Consider the following 24,684-nt stretch of genomic DNA (forward strand, 5'->3'; position numbering starts at 1 on the left):
AAATTAATACTGTTACTATCTTAATAACTTATGTTAATTCACTGCCACAGGTGTATGTACCAGTGATTCTATTTTTGGTTACCACCAGTTCTACTATGACTATCACAATTCTCTACTCTTACCAATGCCACTATTATTGATTTGGATGCCTATTTGCCAACTGATCACCCTGGTGCAGCTGCTAAACAAACAGGAATCTGTTAACTTCAGATTGTCCCATCTGTTGTGAGTTTATGACAGTCAAATGGGTTTAGTATGGTTTTAGCAAGTGGTTAAGTGCTGCAATGGGTGAATCAGGCAACATCTTGCTCCTGTCTTCCCTCACCAAACCTAACTTGCTGGTCATTAACTTTTTATCACACAGTTTGGGCTGATCTGCAAGCTTGAGTGACAGACTTATACTGAAGGCTCTAGCAACTTCTCTCACTAAGACATAAATATATCTAGCTGAATCTTTCCAGATTTTATCCATAGTGGCAGTTAGTCTGCTACTTCCTGAACTCGTAAGGTAGGTACATTTGAAAAGCATTTCATTTCACACACACACACACACACACACACACACACAAAAAATACTTAAAAATGCATGAGAACTTTTTTAAAGATATCTACTTTGGGAGAAGTTTGGCTTGTCTGACTGACTGCCTAAAAAGCACGGCATTTACACTGAAGTAGTAATCAGTTACTATGTACAGTGGACCCCCGCTTAACGATCACCTCCAAATGCGACCAATTATGTAAGTGTATTTATGTAAGTGCGTTTGTACGTGTATGTTTGGGGGTCTGAAATGGACTAATCTACTTCACAATATTCCTTATGGGAACAAATTCGGTCAGTACTGGCACCTGAACATACTACTGGAATGAAAAAAGTTTGTTAACCGGGGGTCCACTGTATTTACAACTATATTAGATCACTTACCCTTTATTTATATCTGATATGGAGTCATTCATCATGTACCTCTGTTTTACAATATAAAACCAGAAGAAGAAATATTTTGTGAAGGGATTTAGTGAAACAGGTTAGCCGGACTTGAGTCCTGGAAATGAGAGGTACAATGCCTGCACTTGAAAGAAGGGGTTTGGGATATTGGTAGCTTGGAGGGACATCTGAATTGTCATATCTGGTCACCTCTGCAAAGACAGTGATTATGTATGAGTGATGGTGAAAGTGTTGAATGATGATGAAAGTTTTTTCTTTCTTTTTGGGTTTTTCTTTCTTTTTGGGTCACCCTGCCTTGGTGGGAAATGGCTGACATGTTAAAAAGAAAATGAAGAAATATGAATAAGTCATACCCGTATTGAAACAGGTCGGTACCACTGTACGGCTCCAACTGTCAGTTTAAAATCCTCCGGCTGGGTAACATCTTCATTCTGACTGCTGCCACTGCAGCTACCACTGCCTTTTGTGCATCCACTACAGGATCTCTTACAAGCACTGGCAGTTTCAGGACAGTGAGCTTTATATGCATCCTGAAATATATTACAATGACATTAAATCAATGACTGGATAGGTGGTAAATTTTATTATTATATTTAAGTGAAGTGCTAAACCTGTGTGGGGTCAATCAGCACAAGAAGTGATGAAGGCTCAATCCTCTGTCTGTTAATCACAAACCAAATCTTTACTTTCTCAGCTAGACAGATAAAGGTAGGCATCACACTTTCTTTTCAAAAGCTGTAAAACTATAATTCTCCAGAGAGACTTCGAAGGGTCTTCACTATTTGAGACTTTTTCTGTATGGTAGACTGTGGTCAAGCACAGAAAGTCTACAGCTTTTTAAAGCCTTTCTGATCTAGGAGTAAGACTCTATGCAGTTACCCATTCAATTATTTACAGGGCACTTTAGTAATTAACTTGACCAAGCAATGCACACATCTTCCATACAGCATATCACATGATGCCTTTGGCATATACATTACAGTGTGAAAAACTGATCATTGCTTTATTATCCTTAAGGCTATAATTCCTCTTTGGCCTTTATTATACAATTAACCCGTAAACGGTCCAAACGTATATATACATTTTTCAACATTTAAATGTATGTAAAAAAAGTAGATCTTTTTGTTTTTTTACATTTGAAAATGTGTAAAAAAACTTTCATCTACTTTTTTTTTTTTGTTATATTTGAAAATATGTAAAAAAAAAACGTAGATCTACTTTTGTAGCGCTACACATGTGAACGTAGATCTGCTTGGACCGTTTATGGGTTAAAAATAAAATTGTTACTAAGGCAACAACACCTAAACACTATACTGTAAAGTGTGCTGCATAATGGTAAAATATGTGCAGTTCATATCATAGGAGGTGTTCTCAAAGATACATGTACTGTTCAAATCAAAGAAGAGGCAATAAAATTAAAGATAACCAGATATCAGTTGATTATAATGGACAATTAATCGAAATATTCCTGTCTTTTCTTAAGCCATATGCCAAAGCACCTTCTCTACAAGTGTTCCATCAGTCTAGCTTTTTATTTCCTTCTACATATATTTCACCAATCCATTGTTTATTACTATTTTTCACCCTATCCCTCACCTTGCTCAGTATGCATGTTAGAAAAGTCGTCGTAAGCTCCTCTCTCCTATGTGCGGATTATTTATGTATTGTTCCAGTCACGGTATTGTGCTTTTTTGTTATCTACTAGTTTCAGAACTCTATGTCTGTTACTTTTTATACACATCAGTACTAAGTACAGTGGACCCCCGCATAACGATCACCTCTGAATGCGACCAATTATGTAAGTGTATTTATGTAAGTGCATTTGTACGTGTATGTTTAGAGGTCTGAAATGGACTAATCTACTTCACAATATTCCTTATGGGAACAAATTCAGTCAGTACTGGCACCTGAACATACTGCTGGAGTGAAAAAATATCGTTAACCGGGGGTCCACTGTATATCCCTGAAGTGTCTCAATCAAGGTTAGTCTTTTTTCCTTTCAAAAAGAAGAATGACACCCTGATAGGTTTCATACAATTTGTTAACTCTGCCTGTTTGTCAAAATATTACTTTTGCAATCAAAGGAAAGAGCTAAACTCAAAATGGGGTATACAGCGCAAAGGAATGTAAAATAATAAGGATCGACCTAAGGAATGAGAGGGTAGCTCCCGTTCCCTAAATCAACAGCTTTTTACCAGCATACCATGAATTATGCCATCCTATATTTTGGTGTTGTTTTCTCATGTGGTCATACATTAATTATTGATGCAGTCTTTATCTTGGGTGTTGTCATTCTTAAACTGCTTTTCTTCATCCCTATTTATTTACCATGATTAACCCTATGTAGTCTGTAGTCCTAAATTGGCTGTACTTTATTCTGCACATCCTCTTTACAACTACTCTACCTAGTAATTTTAATAGTATGGTATTTTTTTTATGAATTTTTAAAATCTTTCTTTCAACACACCGGCCATATCCCACTGAGGTGGGGTGGCCCAACAGGAAAAATTAAAGTTTCTCCTTTTACATTTGGTAATATATACAGGAGAAGGGGTTACTAGCCCCTTGCTCCTGGCATTTTAGTCGCCTCTTGCAACACGCATAACTTATGGAGGAAGAATTCTGTTCCACTTCCCCATGGAGGTAAGAGGAAATAAACAAGAACTAGAAAGAAAACAGAAGAAAACCCAAAGGGGTGTGTATATATATGCTTGTACATGTATGTGTAGTGTGACCTAAGTGTAAGTAGAAGTAGCAAGACGTACCTGAAATCTTTCATGTGTACGAGACAAAAAAAAAAAAAAGACACCAGCTATCCTACCATCGTGTAAAACAATTACAGGCTTCAGTTTTACACTCGCTTGGCAGGACGGTAGTACCTCCCTGGGCGGTTGCTGTCTACCAACCTACTACCTAGGAACTTTTAAAATATAAACACTAATTTTTAACATATGTATTACAAAGAAATACAAACAACATCCCAGACATATTTTTAAATGAACACTAAGAAACCCTCCCAAACCTCAATATCTGCAAGCTTGTCCTTGAGTTGCTGACTTGCATCCTCGGCTAGAGACTTGAAGGCATCTAATATGGGACGGTACCCAGTGCATCGGCACAAGTTACCATCCAGTGAATGTTCCACTTGAGAGGCAGTTAGTGCACCAGATGCCTTCAGTTGTCTGTAAAGTTAAATGCTTCTGCTGCATTACATTTCATAATTTTGATATACAGTACAGACAGTATTTATTAACTACAGATGGCAAGAGTATTTCATATTTTTTGTGGGTAAAACAGAACTAAGGCAAACTAGTGAAATAAGAGTGGCAAGGTAGTCAAAGATCAATAGATACAAAAAGAAAAAGTGAAAAAGGTGTAACAAAAATAAAAATGAAAAATGTGTGATCAGGGCATTTTTCCTGACCACACCAAAGAAAATCAATGACATTGTTTTAGTCCAGTCAAACTGAACTAAAACAATAACAAAAGAAAAGGAAATTAAGTAAATAAGTAAAAGAGAAACATTCAGGAAGATAGGCAAGTGCTGAACATGGGGTCGCGGTCTATCACAAATGGAAAATAGAGATCTATAGAAGCCATCATATACTGCATCTCTTCCCACAAGATTCTTGGATTCACTCACTTTCGTAAATAACAGGGTAAAGCATACATTCTGGGTCCCAGCATGATAAATTACTGAAGGGGGTGTGATATGATGGGATAACATTCCAAGGATTTGGGAGAGAGTTTGAGCCCCAGTATACATTACAATACATTTCATTATTAGAAAAACAAATCTATATAGAGTATGGTACCTCAAATCCAATCATAAAGGCACATCACAGTAAAATTTTTGTCACAGTCTTTTCTAACAAACCAAAACAGGTTAGAAGGTTTGTGTATTAAGAGGAGACATTTCTGGAAGAGTATCAGTAATATTACAAAGTTAATTCAATGAGAGTGTCTTACCCATACAGAGTCATGATCATGCCAGGGGAGCAGTACCCACACTGTGTTCCATAGAACCCACTCAGAGCCTTCTGTAGTGAATGATATCCTTTGTGGCGATCCCCCAAGTGCTCTATCGTCTCAATGCTCCAGCCAGCACAAGAATAAACCAGAATTTGACACTATTGGAAGGAAACAAATGTAACTGTAAGACATATAGTAAGAGACTTTTAATTTGATAAACATGACAGTTTGGAGGGCTATGTTCTATATCTTTATATGTACAGTGGACCCCCGCTTAACGATCACCTCCTAATGTGACCAATTATGTAAGTGTATTTACCTGGAGTTTACCTGGAGAGAGTTTCGGGGGTCAATGCCCCCGCGGCCCGGTCTGTGACCAGGCCTCCTGGTGGATCAGCGCCTGATCAACCAGGCTGTTGCTGCTGGCTGCACGCAAACCAACGTACGAGCCACAGCCCGGCTGATCAGGAACTGACTTTAGGTGCTTGTCCAGTGCCAGCTTGAAGACTGCCAGGGGTCTGTTGGTAATCCCCCTTATGTGTGCTGGGAGGCAGTTGAACAGTCTCGGGCCCCTGACACTTATTGTATGGTCTCTTAACGTGCTAGTGACACCCCTGCTTTTCATTGGGGGGATGGTGCATCGTCTGCCAAGTCTTTTGCTTTCGTAGTGAGTGATTTTTGTGTGCAAGTTCGGTACTAGTCCCTCTAGGATTTTCCAGGTGTATATAATCATGTATCTCTCCCTCCTGCGTTCCAGGGAATACAGGTTTAGAAACCTCAAGCGCTCCCAGTAATTGAGGTGTTTTATCTCCGTTATGCGCGCCGTGAAAGTTCTCTGTACATTTTCTAGGTCGGCAATTTCACCTGCCTTGAAAGGTGCTGTTAGAGTGCAGCAATATTCCAGCCTAGATAGAACAAGTGACCTGAAGAGTGTCATCATGGGCTTGGCCTCCCTAGTTTTGAAGGTTCTCATTATCCATCCTGTCATTTTTCTAGCAGATGCGATTGATACAATGTTATGGTCCTTGAAGGTGAGATCCTCCGACATAATCACTCCCAGGTCTTTGACGTTGGTGTTTCGCTCTATTTTGTGGCCAGAATTTGTTTTGTACTCTGATGAAGATTTAATTTCCTCATGTTTACCATATCTGAGTAATTGAAATTTCTCATCGTTGAACTTCATATTGTTTTCTGCAGCCCACTGAAAGATTTGGTTGATGTCCGCCTGGAGCCTTGCAGTGTCTGCAATGGAAGACACTGTCATGCAGATTCGGGTGTCATCTGCAAAGGAAGACACGGTGCTGTGGCTGACATCCTTGTCTATGTCGGATATGAGGATGAGGAACAAGATGGGAGCTAGTACTGTGCCTTGTGGAACAGAGCTTTTCACCGTAGCTGCCTCGGACTTTACTCTGTTGACGACTACTCTCTGTGTTCTGTTAGTGAGGAAATTATAGATCCATCGACCGACTTTATATAAGTGCGTGTGTACGTGTATGTTTGGGGGTCTGAAATGGACTAATCTACTTCACAATATTCCTTATGGGAACAAATTCGGTCAGTACTGGCACCTGAACATACTTCTGGAATGAAAAGATATCGTTAATCGGGGGTCCACTGTATATGCTTCTAAGCTGTTATGTTCTGAGCACCTCTGCAAAAACAGTGATTGTGTGAATGAGGTGAAAGAGTTGAATGATGATGAAAGTACTTTCTTTTTGGGATTTTCTTTCTTTTTGGGTCACCCTGCCTCAGTGGGAGACGACCAACTTGTTAAAAAAAAAAAAAAAAAGTTTAAGTCTAATAAATACATTTTATTTTAATTTGTAATTGTTCTTTACTTAATAAAGCCCTATTTGTCCACCAGTATATATATATATACACATATATAAACTTATTTATTCTTGAAAGTAATATCATAAAAAGATAAAATAGTATTTATGGTAACTCCTATTATGATAATGTTTAAGCTTATTTTTTAATAATAATAATAATAATAATAATAATAATAATAATAATAATAATAATAATAATAATAATAATAATAATAATAATAATAAATACTAATAATTTGGGTTTTTTTTATTCTAGAGCACCTATTCCATCAAGAAATTCACAAGGGTTCACTAAGTAATAAATACAACAGCAACAATGAAGAAATACTGATGTTTAAATTCAAGAGTGATAGTATGATCATCAGGATCATAAGCTCTAGAAAATAGAAGTGCTCTCAATTAAGACTTAACAGCATTAATGGATTCTGAACTCTTTACAGACACTGGCAACTTGTTGAACAATATTCCCAAGAGCACGAAGCTCCCACAGTTGAAAAGGGTTTGCAACAATTCACAGCAACAGTCTCAAGGTCCCCCAGTGGATATAAGCCACTTTGACTTTTTTGGGTTATCCTAGATAATTTATATTATGTATGATAATTTTACTTATGTGTACCTGTGCCTAAATAAACCTATTTACTTAATTACTAAGCCTGATGTACAAGGTATTGTATAACTATATCAGGAAGATACTTGGCTTTATTACACTTAATATCTTTAAAGGTTAATAAAATTTAGATTCAAGTCTTGCCTTGACAGTGAGCCAATTTAGCTCATACAAATATAAATAGTGGGAACTCCAGTTGGGAGTGACAATACCAGCTAGACTGGTATTGTCACTCCCAACTGTCAATTGTCACAATTCAGTGCAGACTGAAATCTTTAAAAGTAGTTAGGTAAACCCACAAACAGCTGCAAAAGTCAACGTAAGAGTAAACAAATGCATGGATAAGGCCCAAGAAACTCTACTTATAAAGATATTTTCTGATTGCAAAGAGATTATGCAAATGAAAATTGCCAAATTTAACAATTTGGTTGACATGTTTAAAAAATGACAAAGTCAAAGTCAAGAATTTATATTCACATGATACAATTTTTGGAGAGAGATGGGCGAGATTTGGTTGTGTATGTAGAAAGCCCACGATAATTCAGGGCATCTGGACAAGCATGTAGATATCCAGACAGGCACCCAGATCCCTCACTGATCTCACAAGTTGCAAACTAACAGTACAACAATCAAAGGCATCAAAATCTTGAATCTGTACTTCCCTGAGGTTTCCCTTGATAATAAAAAAATCACTGTCTTACCCCTCATTGAGTTTCAGTTTTCTGTTTATCATCCAAACCCAAATATCCAGCAAAAGAGAATTGAAGTAGCAATTTTACATCTTCTGCATTTAGAACCTGGATGTAGACTTGTCTATCTTCAGCACAATGAACCCCATGGGCATCGAACGGTAAGGTTAACCCGTTAACATAAAAACCAAAAGTAAAAATATTATTATAGCATCTCTGAAACTATATGTTTATCATGAACACAAAATATGAATCTTTTAGATTTCAGGTGTCTACAAAAATAGAAAAAAATCATTCTACTAACAGCATTTACACTAAATGTTTTAAATTTTCCAGCAGTCTCCTGATCAGGCACTGTAGCAACAATGGTACAGGCTCCACAACCACCCTCCCAACACAGCACCTTCGTTCCAGCCAGCTTTACAGTCTCTCTCAAGAAGCCAATTAGCGTTGTCCATGGTGGTATCCCGGACCCCACTAGATGGAGAGACAAAGGTGGCAAATTATAATGGTTTATTTGAAAATGACACAAAGAAAATCCAAACCTTGAGAAAGTTGCCAAGAAATAAAACTGAATACTGTTCTGACTACTGCATTATTATTAATGTATTATGGAGGAACACTAAGTCCACAGGGTTCATACAGTGCCTGGGGAATGGAAAGCAATCATGTTTGATCCAAGGAAGGAGAGAACAGGTCCATTTCTTTGTATGGTGTATATCATTTAATTTTGGTCTCTACTCTGGGGTCTTATGTAGTGATTAACATGCAAAACTAAGAAATACGTACATTGAAGAATTAATATGAAAATTTTATAAACAATTATTTTAGCATTTCATCCATATACATATTTAAAAGCCATTTTATAATTCTTTAGAGTAGCATACAAGTTTCTCACAGCTGTTTGTATTGTGAGGAAAAACCTTCACAAGGTTGGTTGATCAGGCTCTGATCCACCAGGAGGCCTGGTCACAGACCGGGCCGCGGGGGCGTTGACCCCCGGAACTCTCTCCAGGTAAACTCCAGGTATACATGTACTGTAATAGTTGTAGTGTTGAGGGATGACAGTTTTTATTATAGTGTGTTAATAATAGGTTTAATGTGTTCCAATGCCATGTACAGCACTGATTCTACATTATATGTAGCCTTTTTGTCTTTCATGTCTGGTTCGTGTTACTATCTCCATTTTTTGTTTTTTGGTAATAAACAAAATTATCTGTTTTCCATCTAATGGCACATTTGTTGCACTTCTCTGTAGCCTTCCCTGCCTCTAACATAAAAAGATTTTAAAATACCAAGACTTGACTCTTCTTTACCCAAAACCATTGATATATTGTATACTAAAGTATTCAATGAGGACGGAAACGTCTATACTACAAGTATGGTTATTCATTTTTGTTTGGAAGTCACCCCTATTGTTTTTACAGAATACAATAATTTGTTGCTACAAGGGAACTGGTCCTTCACTTAAATTCAAAGTTTATTTTCTATAAGAATTACAATGCTGAGTTTACAGAATTTGGTTATTGTGTGGTTTACATGTAATACAATACTAATTACACGTAGTAAAATATTAATTACAGATTTAACTATTGCAATTTATAGCTTTTCAACCCACACAATGCAACACAATTTACTTGAAACAGATTACAAGAGATTTGGGTGTTGTACTCTCTACTGAGCTATCCAAAGGTAACTTTGTTTTTACAATACAGTGGACCCCCGGATAATGCTATTAATCCGTTCCTGAGAGCTCATTGTTATGCAAAATTATCGTTATGCGAATTAATTTTCCCCATAAGAAATAATGGAAATCAAATTAATCCGTGCAAGACACCCAAAAGTATGAAAAAAAATTTTTTTTACCACATGAAATATTAATTTTAATACACACAAACTTAAGAAAACATGCACAGTTACATGACACTTACCTTTATTGAAGATCTGGTGATGATTGATGGGATGGGAGGAGGGGAGACTAGATGGTTTTAGTGTTTAGAAGGGGAATCCCCTTCCATTAGGACTTGAGGTGTCAAGTCCTGCTATCTGTTTTTCGTTTATCCACACCAATAACAGTCTCTCAACATCTTCTATCAAAAGCACAGTTAAACCTTTGGCAAGAACAGCTTCCTTGATTGCCGTTCTCTTGGACACAATAGAAGCGATGGTTGATTGGGGTTTACTATACAACCTGGCCAGCTCAGAGACACGCACTCCACTTTCATACTTAGCAATGATCTCTTTCTTCATCTCCATAGTAATTCTCACCCTTATTCCTGTAGGGTTGGCACTAGAAGCTTTCTTGGGGCCCATGGTCACTTATTTTTCAGGTGAAATCACTATGAAAAGGCTGTAATAATACGAAATGTTCCGATTGTATGCTTGAATGTTACTGCGGAGGCTGGCTTGTAAACAATGCCACTGGCAGAACAAGTGAGGCTGGCTCAGGCCGCATGGAGGTGTCTCGGACGAATCTCGTTGAGCGAATTTTTTAGCACTATGCGAGGCAAAATTTTAGTGATAAAATGTATCGCTATGCGGATTTAACACTATGCGATGCCAACGTTATGCGGGGGTCCACTGTACTAGTCCCTTTTTACTGGATTAAACATGAAATTCTCTAAATACAAAATTAAATTTCATACAGTTTCTAGTCATGGTCAACTGAATTTTAAGTAATGATTTCCTACAGTAACATAACACTTACCAACGTAATCTTGCCCATTAACCTTAAGTTTAATACGCCGAAGGAGGAAATCCTCTTCACCAGCTGACATAGTTTTGACTGAAGCCATTGAAATGTCTCAGCAAGGTGCCAGTGGTTCGATCCAGATGACTGATGGCTTGCTGCTCACTTCCTTATAATGAAAGAGAAATGTACCTGATTCATGTTTATCAAACACTGTAATAGAAAGAAGTTTTATATATACTGGTGATAGAAATAAAAGTCCTCTGTGTCATTTACCCCTGGAATTCCAAACTTTCCTATTATGGTCTTTACAGAAGTTTCTCTAACTTCAACATTAAGGTCTCACATAAAAATGGGTTAAAAAATCCTTAAATATTTACTAATAATTCTTGCAGACTATAGAAAAAATATTTGGTTGCAAAACTGGTCCTGCTGCAGAAGCATGTATCTGTGCACTAAAATGTCAAATTTATACAAGAAGCTCCCCAGTGCAGGCAATAAACTCTTTGTTTAACAGACTGCCACTTAACAGACTAAATCCAATGGGTATATTGATTTGGAAACAATGAACAAAGTCCTCTGGTTGCAAAACTGTTCATTACTGTTATAATCACTGCAAAACAATCTTTTCTGCATCCACCATGACTGCCTTTACTGGCAAGCTACTGCTCCCCAATTAGTCCATTGAACAGTGGGTTTACTGCATTCCTTACATTAAAAAATAGTGATAGAGTAAATTGCTGGATATTTTTGTTAAGATAATAAAAATCTGTAATACTCTCTGCCTTATGTTAATAATCAAAACTGTAATCCTTCTCTACCAAACTTATTAAAGCCATATAGCATGAACTAATAGAATATTCAATTCTCTTGTATTCATTGTAACTCGCTAATGACCATATGTACAAAATTACTGCACTGTTATTGCCCTATTAATCTTAAGTTTGCCTGAAATGCTCTTCATATAAAGGGGCTTTTGGTATGTACACCCAACTGTTATACATACAGTACTCTTTTGTACAAACATATATCACGTTGAAATAAAATTATTATTATTATTATAGTGTAAAGATCCTAGAATTATAGTGTAAAGATCCTAGAATTATGCTGTAAAGATCCTAGAATTATAGTGTAAAGATCCTAGAATTATAGTGTAAAGATCCTAGAATTATGCTGTAAAGATCCTAGAATTATAGTGTAAAGATCCTAGAATTATGCTGTAAAGATCCTAGAATTATAGTGTAAAGATCCTAGAATTATAGTGTAAAGATCCTAGAATTATAGTGTAAAGATCCTAGAATTATGCTGTAAAGATCCTAGAATTATAGTGTAAAGATCCTAGAATTATAGTGTAAAGATCCTAGAATTATAGTGTAAAGATCCTAGAATTATGCTGTAAAGATCCTAGAATTATAGTGTGAAGATCCTAGAATTATGCTGTAAAGATCCTAGAATTATAGTGTAAAGATCCTAGAATTTTGCTGTAAAGATCCTAGAATTATAGTGCAAAGATCCTAGAATTATAGTGTAAAGATCCTAGAATTATGCTGTAAAGATCCTAGAATTATAGTGTAAAGATCCTAGAATTATGCTGTAAAGATCCTAGAATTATAGTGTAAAGATCCTAGAATTATAGTGTAAAGATCCTAGAATTATAGTGTAAAGATCCTAGAATTTTGCTGTAAAGATCCTAGAATTTTGCTGTAAAGATCCTAGAATTTTGCTGTAAAGATCCTAGAATTATAGTGTAAAGATCCTAGAATTATGCTGTAAAGCTCCTAGAATTATAGTGTAAAGATCCTAGAATTATAGTGTAAAGATCCTAGAATTATGGTACAGTACTACAGTGGGGACTAACATCAGACTATTTTAGGAATATTTAAATACATATATGTATATATTATTATTATAATCAAAAAGAAGCGCTAAGCCACAAGGGCTATACAGCTTATATGTATATAGAATATGGCAAAAGGGTAAACTCAGCAGTAATCAGTAGCACCAACTGAGAACAATGGAAGTAAGTCACTTCGGCTGTCTTTTTTGGGTTACCAAGGTCATGTAAGTCACTTCAGCTGACTTTTTTGGGTTATCCTAGGTCATGTACACTATGTATGATAACTACTTATGTGCACCTGTGCTTAAATAAACTTACCAAGATCATACAGTAAAGAAACTATAAAAAACATTCCACTACAGAAATATTATTACATTCATGGGAAAGTACTAAGTATGTAAAGGGTCATATAGGACTTGGGGAATGGGAGACAATTAGAATTGATCCAAAGAAGAGGGCAACTCAAAAACCTTGACTCAAGAACCCTCAACCAGCACCAAGATCCCCCCCTCCCCCTCCTACCTTGAAGAGTTCTCTACTGAAACACAAATAACTTTTATAATGTAACATCTGTAAACTATCTTCTCTACTTGTTATATTTATATATTCTCACCATGCCTGCATAATGCTTTTACTGATTAGAAGAAGCATGACTGTTACCTAGAAACAAATGCTGAACAATCAAGTTTAATCCAAAGAAAGTGATAGTGGCTCCAGTTCCTCAAGAACAACGGGAACAGTATGAAATTTAATAGAGTCACTTTGACTTTTTGGGGGGTTATCCTGGGTAATTTAAACTGTATGATAATTGTACGTATGTGTACTTGTGCCTAAATAAATTTAGTAACACCTCAATGCATGGTAGCTCTTCTGGTATATCAATGCAGTTACTGTTATCACTCCCTCAGATGAGGAGCTCTTGATCCAAGGAAATGGACCTGCTTTTATCTTCGTTGGCTAGAACCTGACTGCCTCTCATTCCTGAATATGCCAGAAACGCACTGTATAATAATACCTGGAGAGAGTTCTGGGGTTCAATGTCCCCGCGGCTCGGTCTGTGACCAGGCCTCATGGTGGATCAGGGCCTGATCAACCAGGCTGTTACTGCTGGCTGCACGCAATCCAACGTAAGAGCCACAGCTCGGCTGGTCAGGTACTGACTTCAGGTGCTTGTCCAGTGCCAGCTTGAAGACAGCCAGGGGTCTGTTGGTAATCCTCCTTATGTATGCTGGGAGGCAGTTGAACAGTCTTGGGCCCCTGACACTTATTGTGTTGTCTCTTAACGTGCTAGTGACACCCCTGCTTTTAATTGGGGGGATGTTACATCGTCTGCCGAGTCTTTTGCTTTCATAGGGAGTGATTTTCGTGTGCAAGTTTGGTACTAATCCCTCTAGGATAATAATAATAATAATAATATCTATTTCTACATGTACAAGGTATACAGTCCTAGCTGACATACAGCTATATAGAAAGCCGCTTGTTATGCAGAGCATTTCGGGAAAATTAGGTCAATTATGTCCCCAGGATATAACCCACACCAGTCGACTAACACCCAGGTACCTATTTCACTGCTAGATGAACAAGGACAGTAGATGTCTTATGGAAACACATCCTTATGTTTTCCACCCGTACCGGGGATCGACCCATGGACCTCAGTGTGTGAGCTGAATGCGCTTCTAATCGAGCTACAGAACTTTTAACATGCACACCTAAATGTAATTCACCTTTGTACAAACATTGTATAACTCTGAAATAAAGTATCTTTATCCAGGTACTGTGTAACTAAGTTTATTGAGGTACAAGTACGCATAGTTACACAAATTATCATACATAGTATCATGTGTAAATGATCTATCATAACCTCACCCCCAAAAGTCAGTGACAGCCTGCTGCGAGGATTGACCGCCTCTGACATGAGCCAGATGCCAAGATTGATATTATTACATTCAGGAGCGCTAAACCCGTAGGGGGGACTTACAGTACCTGAGAGAATGAGAGGCATTCAGGCTCTATTCAAGGAAGTGGAGCACAAGTCCAGTTCCTTAGAGCTAGAGCCCCTTGCCGTCATCAAGGAATCTCTCTGGAGGGGAGGTGTGGAAAATACTGTATATATTTTCCAGAAATACAGTAGTTATATGTAAATAGATGGCCATACTGTATTTAATAATATTTGTCATAGAAAACGGAAAGCCTGCGCCTGCGCAGAAGACATTCGCCATTGTTTGTTTGAATTGGAGTAACAGACATTAGTAATGGGAAGAATTTTTCGTGCTCTAGAGGTTAAAATTGTGTTGACACCTCTCAAATTGGAGGCGAAATTGTTGGATGTGCATTCCTGCATAACTTGAGATATCAGGCGACTGGACAGGACAATTCCAGGAACCTCAGATAAGCTGTCTAATTTACGTTTAAATTCTGGCCAGTAATTTTTTCATAAATGTAGGCAAAAGGGAGGGTCCTGTACATGACACATTAATCTCCAGTCAAATTGGTGAGTGATATTAAGATATTTTCCTTCTGTTATGTAAATGTGTTTATATATAATCATTTATTAATTTTAATATAGTCCACAAATTTATATATTTACCAGAATTCCTGGTGATGTATCTTTTATTTATAATTAATAGGTCCAGATTATTATTATTATAATCAAGGGGAAGCGCTAAACCCGGGGGATTATACAGCGCCTGCGGGGGGGATGTGTTTACCTGGAGTTTACCTGGAGAGAGTAAGTTTATTCAGGTATACACAAATACAGTTACATAGAATTATCGTACATAGCAGCATATGTGTGACTTATTTCCATTGGGGTCCTTTAGAAGGCATTCAGGCTTAATTCGGGGAATTGGAGCACAGATCCAATTTCCTAAATCAAGAGCCCCTCACCAACATCAAGGAACCTTCCTTGAGGGGAATAGGTCCAGAGCAACTTGTGGATATGACAGTGGTAGGTATCGAAGGGGGACATTTTTTGCGACCTAGGTATCCCAAATTCCTACTTGTCTAACTGATAAATAATAATTATCTTTGTTCATTTACTGTTATGTATTTAATGATACATTCAGATAAATGCAATTTTCCACAGGAGGCTTCACTGGCATGGGCTGTATAGCCCTTGTGGCTTAGCGCTTCTTTTTTATTATAATAATTCACTTGCATGAGCCTGCTGCGAGGCTTGATTGTTGAACATCAGCCTGCTGCGAGGATTAACTGACATGATCCTGCTGCAAGGATTGACGGACATGAGCCTGCTGTGAGGATTAACTGTCTGACATGAGCCTGTTGAGAGGCTTGATTTATTTATTTATTTATTTATTTATTTATTTCCAATTTGTGCACACATACAGAGGTACAAAAAAAATACAGATAAGAGCAGTATGCCAAAGCCACTTATACTATGCATAGCATTACGGGCTGGCTTAAAATTAACTTAAGATTAACTAAGCAATGATTATTATTATTATTATAATCAAAAAGAAGCGCTAAGCCACAAGGACTATACAGCGCTGCTACTAAGCAATGATGAAATCAGTGATAAAACATTAATGTAAACAGGTAACTATAAAGCACAAGTGAGTATTACAAAGACAGGTCATATGGTTGCATTCAGTTAGGTAGTGATTCTGTTAGGTAGTGTATTTAAAAAATAATAAAGTTAGATTGGGTCTTAGGTTTAACATTTATGTGATATAATTGTGAGAAACATTTAAGATATACAATTTATAATGTTCAGTTATTCAGTATTTATTTGGTTTTGGGTGAGTAAGTAATCTTTGAGAAGAGACTTGAATTTATAAACAGGTTGTGTTTCTTTTATATTTACAGGTAATGAATTCCAGATTTTAGGGCCTTTTATGTGCATTGAGTTTTTGCATAGTGTGAGATGGACACGAGGAACATCAAAGAGTGATCTGTGCCTTGTGTTATGGTCATGTGTTCTGTTGAGGTGCTGTTGAGCGTGCTACGAGGCTTGACTGACATGAGCCTGCTGTAAGGCTTGTCTGACATGAACCTGTTGCAAGGCTTGACTGTCTAACAACCCAGTTGCGAGGATTGACATGAGCCTGCTGAGAGGCTTGACTGACAAAAGCCTCCTATGAGGCTTGAGTGGCCCGGTGGCCTGGTGGCTAAAGCTCCCGCTTCACACACGGAGGGCCCGGGTTCGATTCCCGGCGGGTGGAAACATTTCGATACGTTTCCTTACACTATTGTCCTGTTCACCTAGCAGCGAATAGGTACCTGGGTGTTAGTCGACTGGTGTGGGTCGCATCCTGGGGGACAAGATTGAGGACCCCAATGGAAATAAGTTAGACAGTCCTCGATGACGCACTGACTTTCTTGGGTTATCCTGGGTGGCTAACCCTCCGGGGTTAAAAATCCGAACGAAATCTTATCTTATCTTATCTAGCCTGTTGCATGGCTTGACTGACATGAGCCTGTTGCGAGGCTTGGCTGACATGAGCCAGCTGTGAGGTGACTTGCACTGACGCCAACAGAACCACAAGTGGTCTATTGTACGTTTGTTGCGGCTCTTACACTATCAGCTTCAATACATGTACCACTGAATATGTATAAAATGACAAAACTGTCGATGGCCAAGGATTTGTTTTTGGTGGAAGTGGAAGGACAGGGGGAGCCAGGGGCTGTAAATCGACTCCCTGCAACTACAAATAGGTGAGTACAGCAGCATATTAACATAATTGAGGATAATTTTATTTAGGTACAATTACACATATCTACAATTATCATACATAGTGTAAGTTAACTAGGATAACCCTGGCATACACCATCACACAGGACAATTTTCCTGTCATACACTATCTCGCAGAACAGTTTTCCTGCCATACACTACAAAGGACAAGTTTGCTGCCATACACCACATAGGACAAGTTTACTGCCATACACCACATAGGACAAGTTTACTGCCATACACCACATAGGACAAGTTTGCTGCCATACACCACACAGGACAAGTTTACTGCCATACACCACATAGGACAAGTTTGCTGCCATACACCACACAGGACAAGTTTACTGACATACACCACACAGGACAAGTTTACTGCCATACACCACATAGGACAAGTTTACTGCCATACACCACATAGGACAAGTTTGCTGCCATACACGACACAGGACAAGTTTACTGCCATACACCACATAGGACAAGTTTGCTGCCATACACCACACAGGACAAGTTTACTGCCATACACCACACAGGACAAGTTTACTGCCATACACCACATAGGACAAGTTTGCTGCCATACACCACACAGGACAAGTTTGCTGCCATACACCACACAGGACAAGTTTACCGCCATACACCATTAAACAGGATATTTTTTCTGCTACATATCATCACGCAAGTTTTCCTACCATACACCATCACACAGGACAGTTTTACTACCATACACCATCACACAGGACAGTTTTACTACCATACACCATCACACAGGACAGTTTTACTGCCATACACCATCACACAGGACAGTTTTATTACCATACACCATCACACAGAACAGTTTTACTTCCATACACCATCACACAGAACAGTTTTACTACCATACACCATCACACATCACTACCATACACCATCACACATCACTACCATACACCATCACACATCACTACCATACACCATCACACATCACTACCATACACCATCACACATCACTACCATACACCATCACACATCACTACCATACACCATCACACATCACTACCATACACCATCACACAGGACAGTTTTACTGCCATACACCATCACAGGATTCACTTTTACACTCGAATCTGTCAGCCTGAGCTGGGAGATTATCATTCCAGTAACCTTGAGAGCAGAGTTAAAAATATATCAAGTTAAATTTAGCGCGGGTCTAGTTAAAGTCAATTAAAAAGGTTATCTGAGCACAAGTACACCACAGCTTGAAGTGCTCAGCCGCTGGGTATATACAAATGCTGAATACTAAATACGCACGGTGTATATGCAATTGTGTATATGCACTGAGATGTCTCAGGGTATATACACGGAGAGATTTATCTCTCAGGGTATATACACAGACTTGTATATATATACGGAGGGGTGTGTATCTTAGGATATATACGTGGAGAGGCGTATATCTCATGTGTAAGTTTATTCAGGTATACACAAATACAGTTGCATAGATTATAATTACCATACATAGCAGCATATGTGTAGAGAACCTAGGATAACCCAAAAAAGTCAGTGACTTATTTCCATATACCTTCGGTATATACGTAGTGATGTGTATGTGTATATACAGTTTTCCTTCACATGTTCTCACAGTAGTTCTTACGTTCTTAATGGCTTCGGGTATCGTTGTACAAGGGAGGCGCCAGAATTTCTATACCGGGGGCCTATACCGGGGCTCAGGGTTGGCTGTCTGGTTGAAAGGAGGCCGAAGGGGATTGAAGATTAGTTGTACTCACCTAATTGTGGTTGCAGGGGTCGAAACTCAGCTCCTGGCACCGCCTCTTCACTGCATGAACTGTATCACTGTAGGCAACAAGAGCATTTCACCCCTCCATGGAAGATGTGTTCATTTAATATCACATACCTACAAGTTCCTCCCAAGAAGCTCATTGCTAGTAATCCCTTCCTTAAATCTCTTGTTAGAGCAACTGCTCAAGAAGAAATTTCTCACCTAGCTGGTAGTAACAAGTTATCACAAGTTATATACACTGATGGATCTAAACAGGAGTCTTCTGGCAGGGCTGCATCTGCTCTTGTTGCCACCTCCCTAGTTAAGAACGATAATAAATTTGTTGAGTTAGGCATAAGAATTAACAACTGGGCGTCTACACTGCAAACTGAATTGTTTGCAATCCTAATGGCGCTAAAGCTAACCTATGACACTGAGCTTGACTCTATCATCATTACTGATTCTGTGTCATCATTGAAGGCTCTTGGCTCATATAATGACTCCAACAACATGCTCATTGGGGAAGCCAGGTATGGATACTCAAAAATTAGGGACAAAGGAATTAATGTACAATTGCTATGGATCCCATCACACATTGGATTACTCCTTCATGATAAAGTTGATATGTTAGCCAAGAAGAGTATCGAGAAGGAGAATGTAGAATATAACTTTGGTATAACTGTGTCTAGCATTAGGAATAATATTAGGAGAGAAGTAAATAATGAAAATGATTGTTATAGGAATGCAGTTAGAAGCCTGAGTAGATCTATAACCCACTATGATAACATGAACGTAGATAAGTATGTTTATGGAGCAACTTGCAATGTGAACAGACTGACTGATGTTGTAGTGGCCAGGCTTAGGCTTGGTTACAAGTACTTCTGGCAGTTTGGGAGACACACAGATGATGATCAAACTAAATGTAAATTATGTGATCAGGCATATGGTCACTCTCTTGAACACTATGTGCTTAATTGTCCACTTATTGAGGAATACAGAGACAGACAGTATAATAACCTATGTGACATGTCAAGATATCTTATTAATGAAAATAAGATACCAGATATACTAAGCAAATTTCCTAAATTTGCTTGTAACAGATAAGTGAACTATAGATATGTAGATATAAATCCATATGTATTCCTGTTAACCCTTTGGGGCCTAGTTCCTAGGCCTTTTGTGTATCCATATGCTCTCGCGCTACCGTCCACAGGATGGATATGGGGTGCACAATAAACTAGCCACTTCGGTGGCAAAATCTAATCTAATCTCTTCACTGAGTGCTGCAGCGCTGTATAGCCCTTGTGGCTTAGCGCTTCTTTTTGATTATAATAATAATTCACTGAGTGCTACTAGGTCCTCTCTCTCCCTGCTCCATGAGCTTTGTCATACCTCATATTAAAGCTATGTATGGTTCCTGCCTCCACTAGTTGTGTAGCAGAGCTATTGTTTTTATTATATTGGGGATTTGGGGGCTTTTAGGGCTTAGGGAATTTTGGGGGCTTAACCACCCTCCCCAGGCTCCCCCATGCAACAAGCTCTGTCGGACCAGGACTCTTAAATTTGAAAGGAAATATTACAGGAAAAAATATATCACATATACGAGGCCTGGTCTCAGACTGGGCCGCGGGGGCGTTGACCCCCGAAAGCCCCCAGCTATATAAGTGCATGCTGAATGCAAATAGATATTCGTAGGATTTTCGTGTCATCTTAGTGTTCATGAGACGAAATAACAAAAATTTCCTGTCAGTGTAAAGCTTTAATTTAAAGGCTTCAGGGCCCTAAGTCTGTTCAACTGCCTCCCAGTGTACATAAGGGGAATTACCAATAGAATTACCAAAATTAAAAAGTAATTCAAGTATCATGTAAGCTAGCCTAAGGGGCCCCCATAACAATTCAAGATTCAGGGCCCTAAAAATGTAAATCCGCCATTGGTAGAACCTCCCCTTTGACCCATGCATGTCAGGAGAATTGATAGGGAACAGTGTAGTAAAGAAAGCGAATGCCAAACTGAAGTTCCTGTATAGACAAGCACAGTGTCTACCTACTGAGGCTCGCAGGACCCTATGTCTAGCCCTTATACAATGCCATATGGATTACGCTTGCTCTTCTTGGTACTCTGCCTTGACAAAAAAAAACTGAAAGATAGACTGCAAATCACCCAGAACAAAATCGTAAGATTCATCCTGGGGCTGGGACCAAGAGAACATGTAGGCCAGGATGAATTACAGCAGTTGGATATGCTGAATGTTGAAGACAGAGTAAAACAACTGAAGCTAAATCATGTTTATAAAATTGCTCACAAACAATGTCCAGAATATCTTGCTGTCAATTTTGTCAAGGTTGGGAACCAAAGCAATCATAGTACTAGGGGGAGAGAGCACAACTTTGTAGTACCCACAGTCAGTGGCCAGGCTTCAAACACCTTTTATTGTACAGCAATAAAGGAATGGAACAGACTACCCGCACATGTCAAAGCCAGTCATAGCGTGAACCAGTTCAAGAAGAGTGCCAAAAGGTGTCTGATGAATGTAGCTACAGAAAGGGAGGGGAATGATTTTCTATTTTTTAGCTAACATACGTGTAAATTTTACCTTATTCCTTGTAATGACCCTCGTATTGTAGATAGTCTTAATGACCTTGGTGTAGCAGATAGTCTTTTTAGTATGATAATAAGATGTTATCTTCATTGTAGAATAATAAGAAAATATTATAACCTTTATACTATAATAATAAGGTAAAAGGACCCCAATGGAAATAAGTCACTCTGTCTGACTTTTTTGGGTTATCCTTGGTTCTCTACACATATGCTGCTATGTATGATAATTCTATGTAACTGTATTTGTGCATACCTGAATAAACTTACTTACTTACTTACTGCACAACACAAAATACAAAATTCTCCGATGCTATAGGTCCCCCACAGTCACACTGGCAGAGCCAGACTTCCTGGATCATGTCTCCAATGTTACTTCCTATATTCTTTCCCCTCATAAAAGTACTGTTGTGGCTAATATCACCCCCAAATAAACAATTTGCACAAGAAATAATATCTTTTCCCGGAGTGTGGACAGCTTGCTTGTATTTACAAATATAAAAGAAAGGCTATGAGACCAGCCTATAAACTAGATACCAACCAAGTTTTTTGACGTTTCGCTCTATGTACAACTTAATAATTCACTAATGGTAGCATTTACTTTGTAATTCAAGTCTTACAACTGTTGTTTCCCTTCACCAAGAAATGTATTAATATACCTTGCAGTTGATGTATCTTAAATAGAAGTCAAAGTGACTTATTTACATCGGGGTCGCTCATTCTCTCTTAGGAAAAAATGATTTAGATGTGGAGGACATGCATTTAAAAACAAGATACATAGATCTTACCAGCAAGAAGTAAGTGGTGTTGAGGAGGAGGACTGGTAGTGTGGCCCCAGGGAAGTGTGGCCCCTGGGTTGTTGGCCCCTGGGTAGTGTGGTCCCTGACCAGACAACATATCATTGTAACCCCAACTCCGTTACTACACACTTCTTTTCTTCTATATAATTTGCACCTGTACGTTACATTTACGTATTACTTTATTACAATAATAATACTGATATTAGAGAGCATAAATCTAGTTATGCCACACTTGGGAAATTAGCTCATACTTGCCTTCAGTAAATATATTTATCATTTTACATATATATCTCGCATTGGCACTCCCCGTGGCACTGCCGTACACTTATATATGCAAAATAAATGCATATTTTCCTCATTATTATGACATTAAAGAAATAATGTTTTACCAGGGTACATATCAACAGAAAACATTAATATATGCAAATAGAATAAAGCAAACCGGCAACACCATCACAGAAGATTAAGTAATTAAAGTTCGTTGATGCCAGCCAGTCCCTTCCAGGGGGCGCCACAATGATGGTGGAGGCTTTTGATCCAGGGAATTAGACCTATACTCTCCGTTCTTGAATCGAACCTGACTGCCTCCTATTAAGTAGATTCTATATTACCCCTACGAGTTTAGGACATCTCATAAATATAATAATAATAAGAAACCCAAGAGAATCATCCTATAAAACGAAAGGAACATGTGAAAGACTTGGGAGTAATTATGTCGGACGACCTTTCTCTCAAAGAACACAAGGGTCTTAGTTATATGATGACCTACAGCTGGAGCTTTTGGTCATCTGACCTTAAACTCCAGGGTTTCCCCTAGCTTACCGGTCCACCTCTTTAAAGTTTGTATGTATAATGTTCGCCCAGACCGGGGTCCTGGCACGGGTCTTAATCTTGCGATGATCCGTCTCTGGCTCCTGAAGGAGAATGGGACCACCTCTTTAAAAAATCATGGTTATGATTATAACCATTAGTTCAGGACGCAGCATATACTTATGACAGATGACGTGGAGCAATGGTAGGCGGAGTCACCAGTGAACATAGCCAGTATTGGAAGTAGGTAGTGTCTATAGGTTAGATAAGGTTTGAAGAAATCCCTACATCAACATCTCAAGATGTTGATGTGTTTAACAGGATGTAAAGAAGCCAATGTGTGGCGAAATGTTTCCAAGATAAAGATAACCAAATGTTGCACAAGTGTCTCATTTATCAACATTTAACAGTTTATCAACACCTAAGGTGCTGAAACAAATTTTTCAGTAGCTATGGAAAAAGGTTGGATAAGTAAGTGGGAATGGTTGGTTTTGAGAAAGACCTGCCTTGTATGGGCCAGCAGACCTGCTGCAGTGTTCCTCCATTTAAAGAACCCCCTTTTGGGGATACTTAATAGTATTAATAACTAGATGTATTCCGGTCACTGTGCGATCCATGAAAGGTATTCCTAAATCTCACAAGCCAAGCCTCTACATCAGATGCAAAAGAAATAGTACAGGGTCATAATTAAATTCTATTGCAGCAAAATTACTATTACATTCATGGGAAAGTGCTAAACCATTATGGGTTATGCAACACCAGGGGGATATAATGGGAGGCATTCAGACTCGATCCAAGGAAGGGAAACAGGTCCAGTTCCATAGGCAACAAAATACATGTAGTATATTTATTCGTTTATGTATATGTTTGTAATACATAGGTAAATTTATATGTCATGCTGAATATGTAAAACTTGCGATTTTGGCTTAAATATCAACGCTCTTCTTGCTGAATAAGGCAAGCGAAAATTTGTGTATGCAATAATTTCGCAAAAATCATTCTGAACCTAACGAAAAAAAAATACTTTGTTGTATTTGTTTATTATTAAATTATTGTAAACTTATCTAAAATATATTTAGTTGGATTAGGCTAAATTAATTTGCACTTGTTATAATAAGGTTAGGTAAGTTTTCTAAGGTTTTCTTGGTCCAAAATTAATAATTTTTACATTAACATAAATAAAAAACAAATGCACATCTTTAAACGTATAAGAGAAAAATTTAGAAAGGACTTAATTTAAATGAGTTCTTGCTAATTGACCAATTTTACCTATTCGGCATTTTGGAGGGATGTGTAATATATCTTTATATATGCTTCTAAACTGTTGTATCTGGGTGCCTATGCAAAAACAGTGATTATGCATGAGTGAGGTGAAAGTGTTGAATAATGATGAAAATATTTTCGTTATAGGTATTTTCTTTCTTTTTGGGTCACCCTGCCTAGGTGGGAGACGGCCGAGGGATATG

General features: G+C 38.2%; 1 protein-coding gene across 6 annotated transcripts in view; it reads right to left on the reverse strand.

Annotated features, from left to right (window-relative positions):
• LOC128700182 (uncharacterized) overlaps positions 1-22,525 on the reverse strand; it is a 71,789-nt gene extending 49,264 nt beyond the window's left edge. Inside the window, exons 1-7 of one of the 6 annotated variants that reach the window (XM_053793217.2) lie at positions 22,397-22,478; positions 19,020-19,086; positions 10,754-10,900; positions 8,351-8,523; positions 4,913-5,073; positions 3,966-4,125; positions 1,297-1,473 (exon numbers count right to left, since the gene is read on the reverse strand). In XM_053793217.2, coding sequence (XP_053649192.2) covers positions 1,297-1,473; positions 3,966-4,125; positions 4,913-5,073; positions 8,351-8,523; positions 10,754-10,841 — 759 coding nt within the window. In that variant the 5' untranslated portion in view covers positions 10,842-10,900; positions 19,020-19,086; positions 22,397-22,478. Of the gene's footprint in view, positions 1-1,296; positions 1,474-3,965; positions 4,126-4,912; positions 5,074-8,350; positions 8,524-10,753; positions 10,905-13,587; positions 13,735-19,019; positions 19,087-22,396 lie in introns of those variants that run through there. The other 5 variants (XM_053793215.2, XM_053793214.2, XM_053793218.2 and 2 more) reach the window with 5 other exon arrangements.
• Positions 22,526-24,684: the final 2,159 nt, after the last annotated feature.

The sequence above is a fragment of the Cherax quadricarinatus genome, chromosome 74 (genome assembly GCF_038502225.1).
Source record: "Cherax quadricarinatus isolate ZL_2023a chromosome 74, ASM3850222v1, whole genome shotgun sequence".
NCBI classification, from domain to species: Eukaryota; Metazoa; Arthropoda; class Malacostraca; order Decapoda; family Parastacidae; genus Cherax; species Cherax quadricarinatus.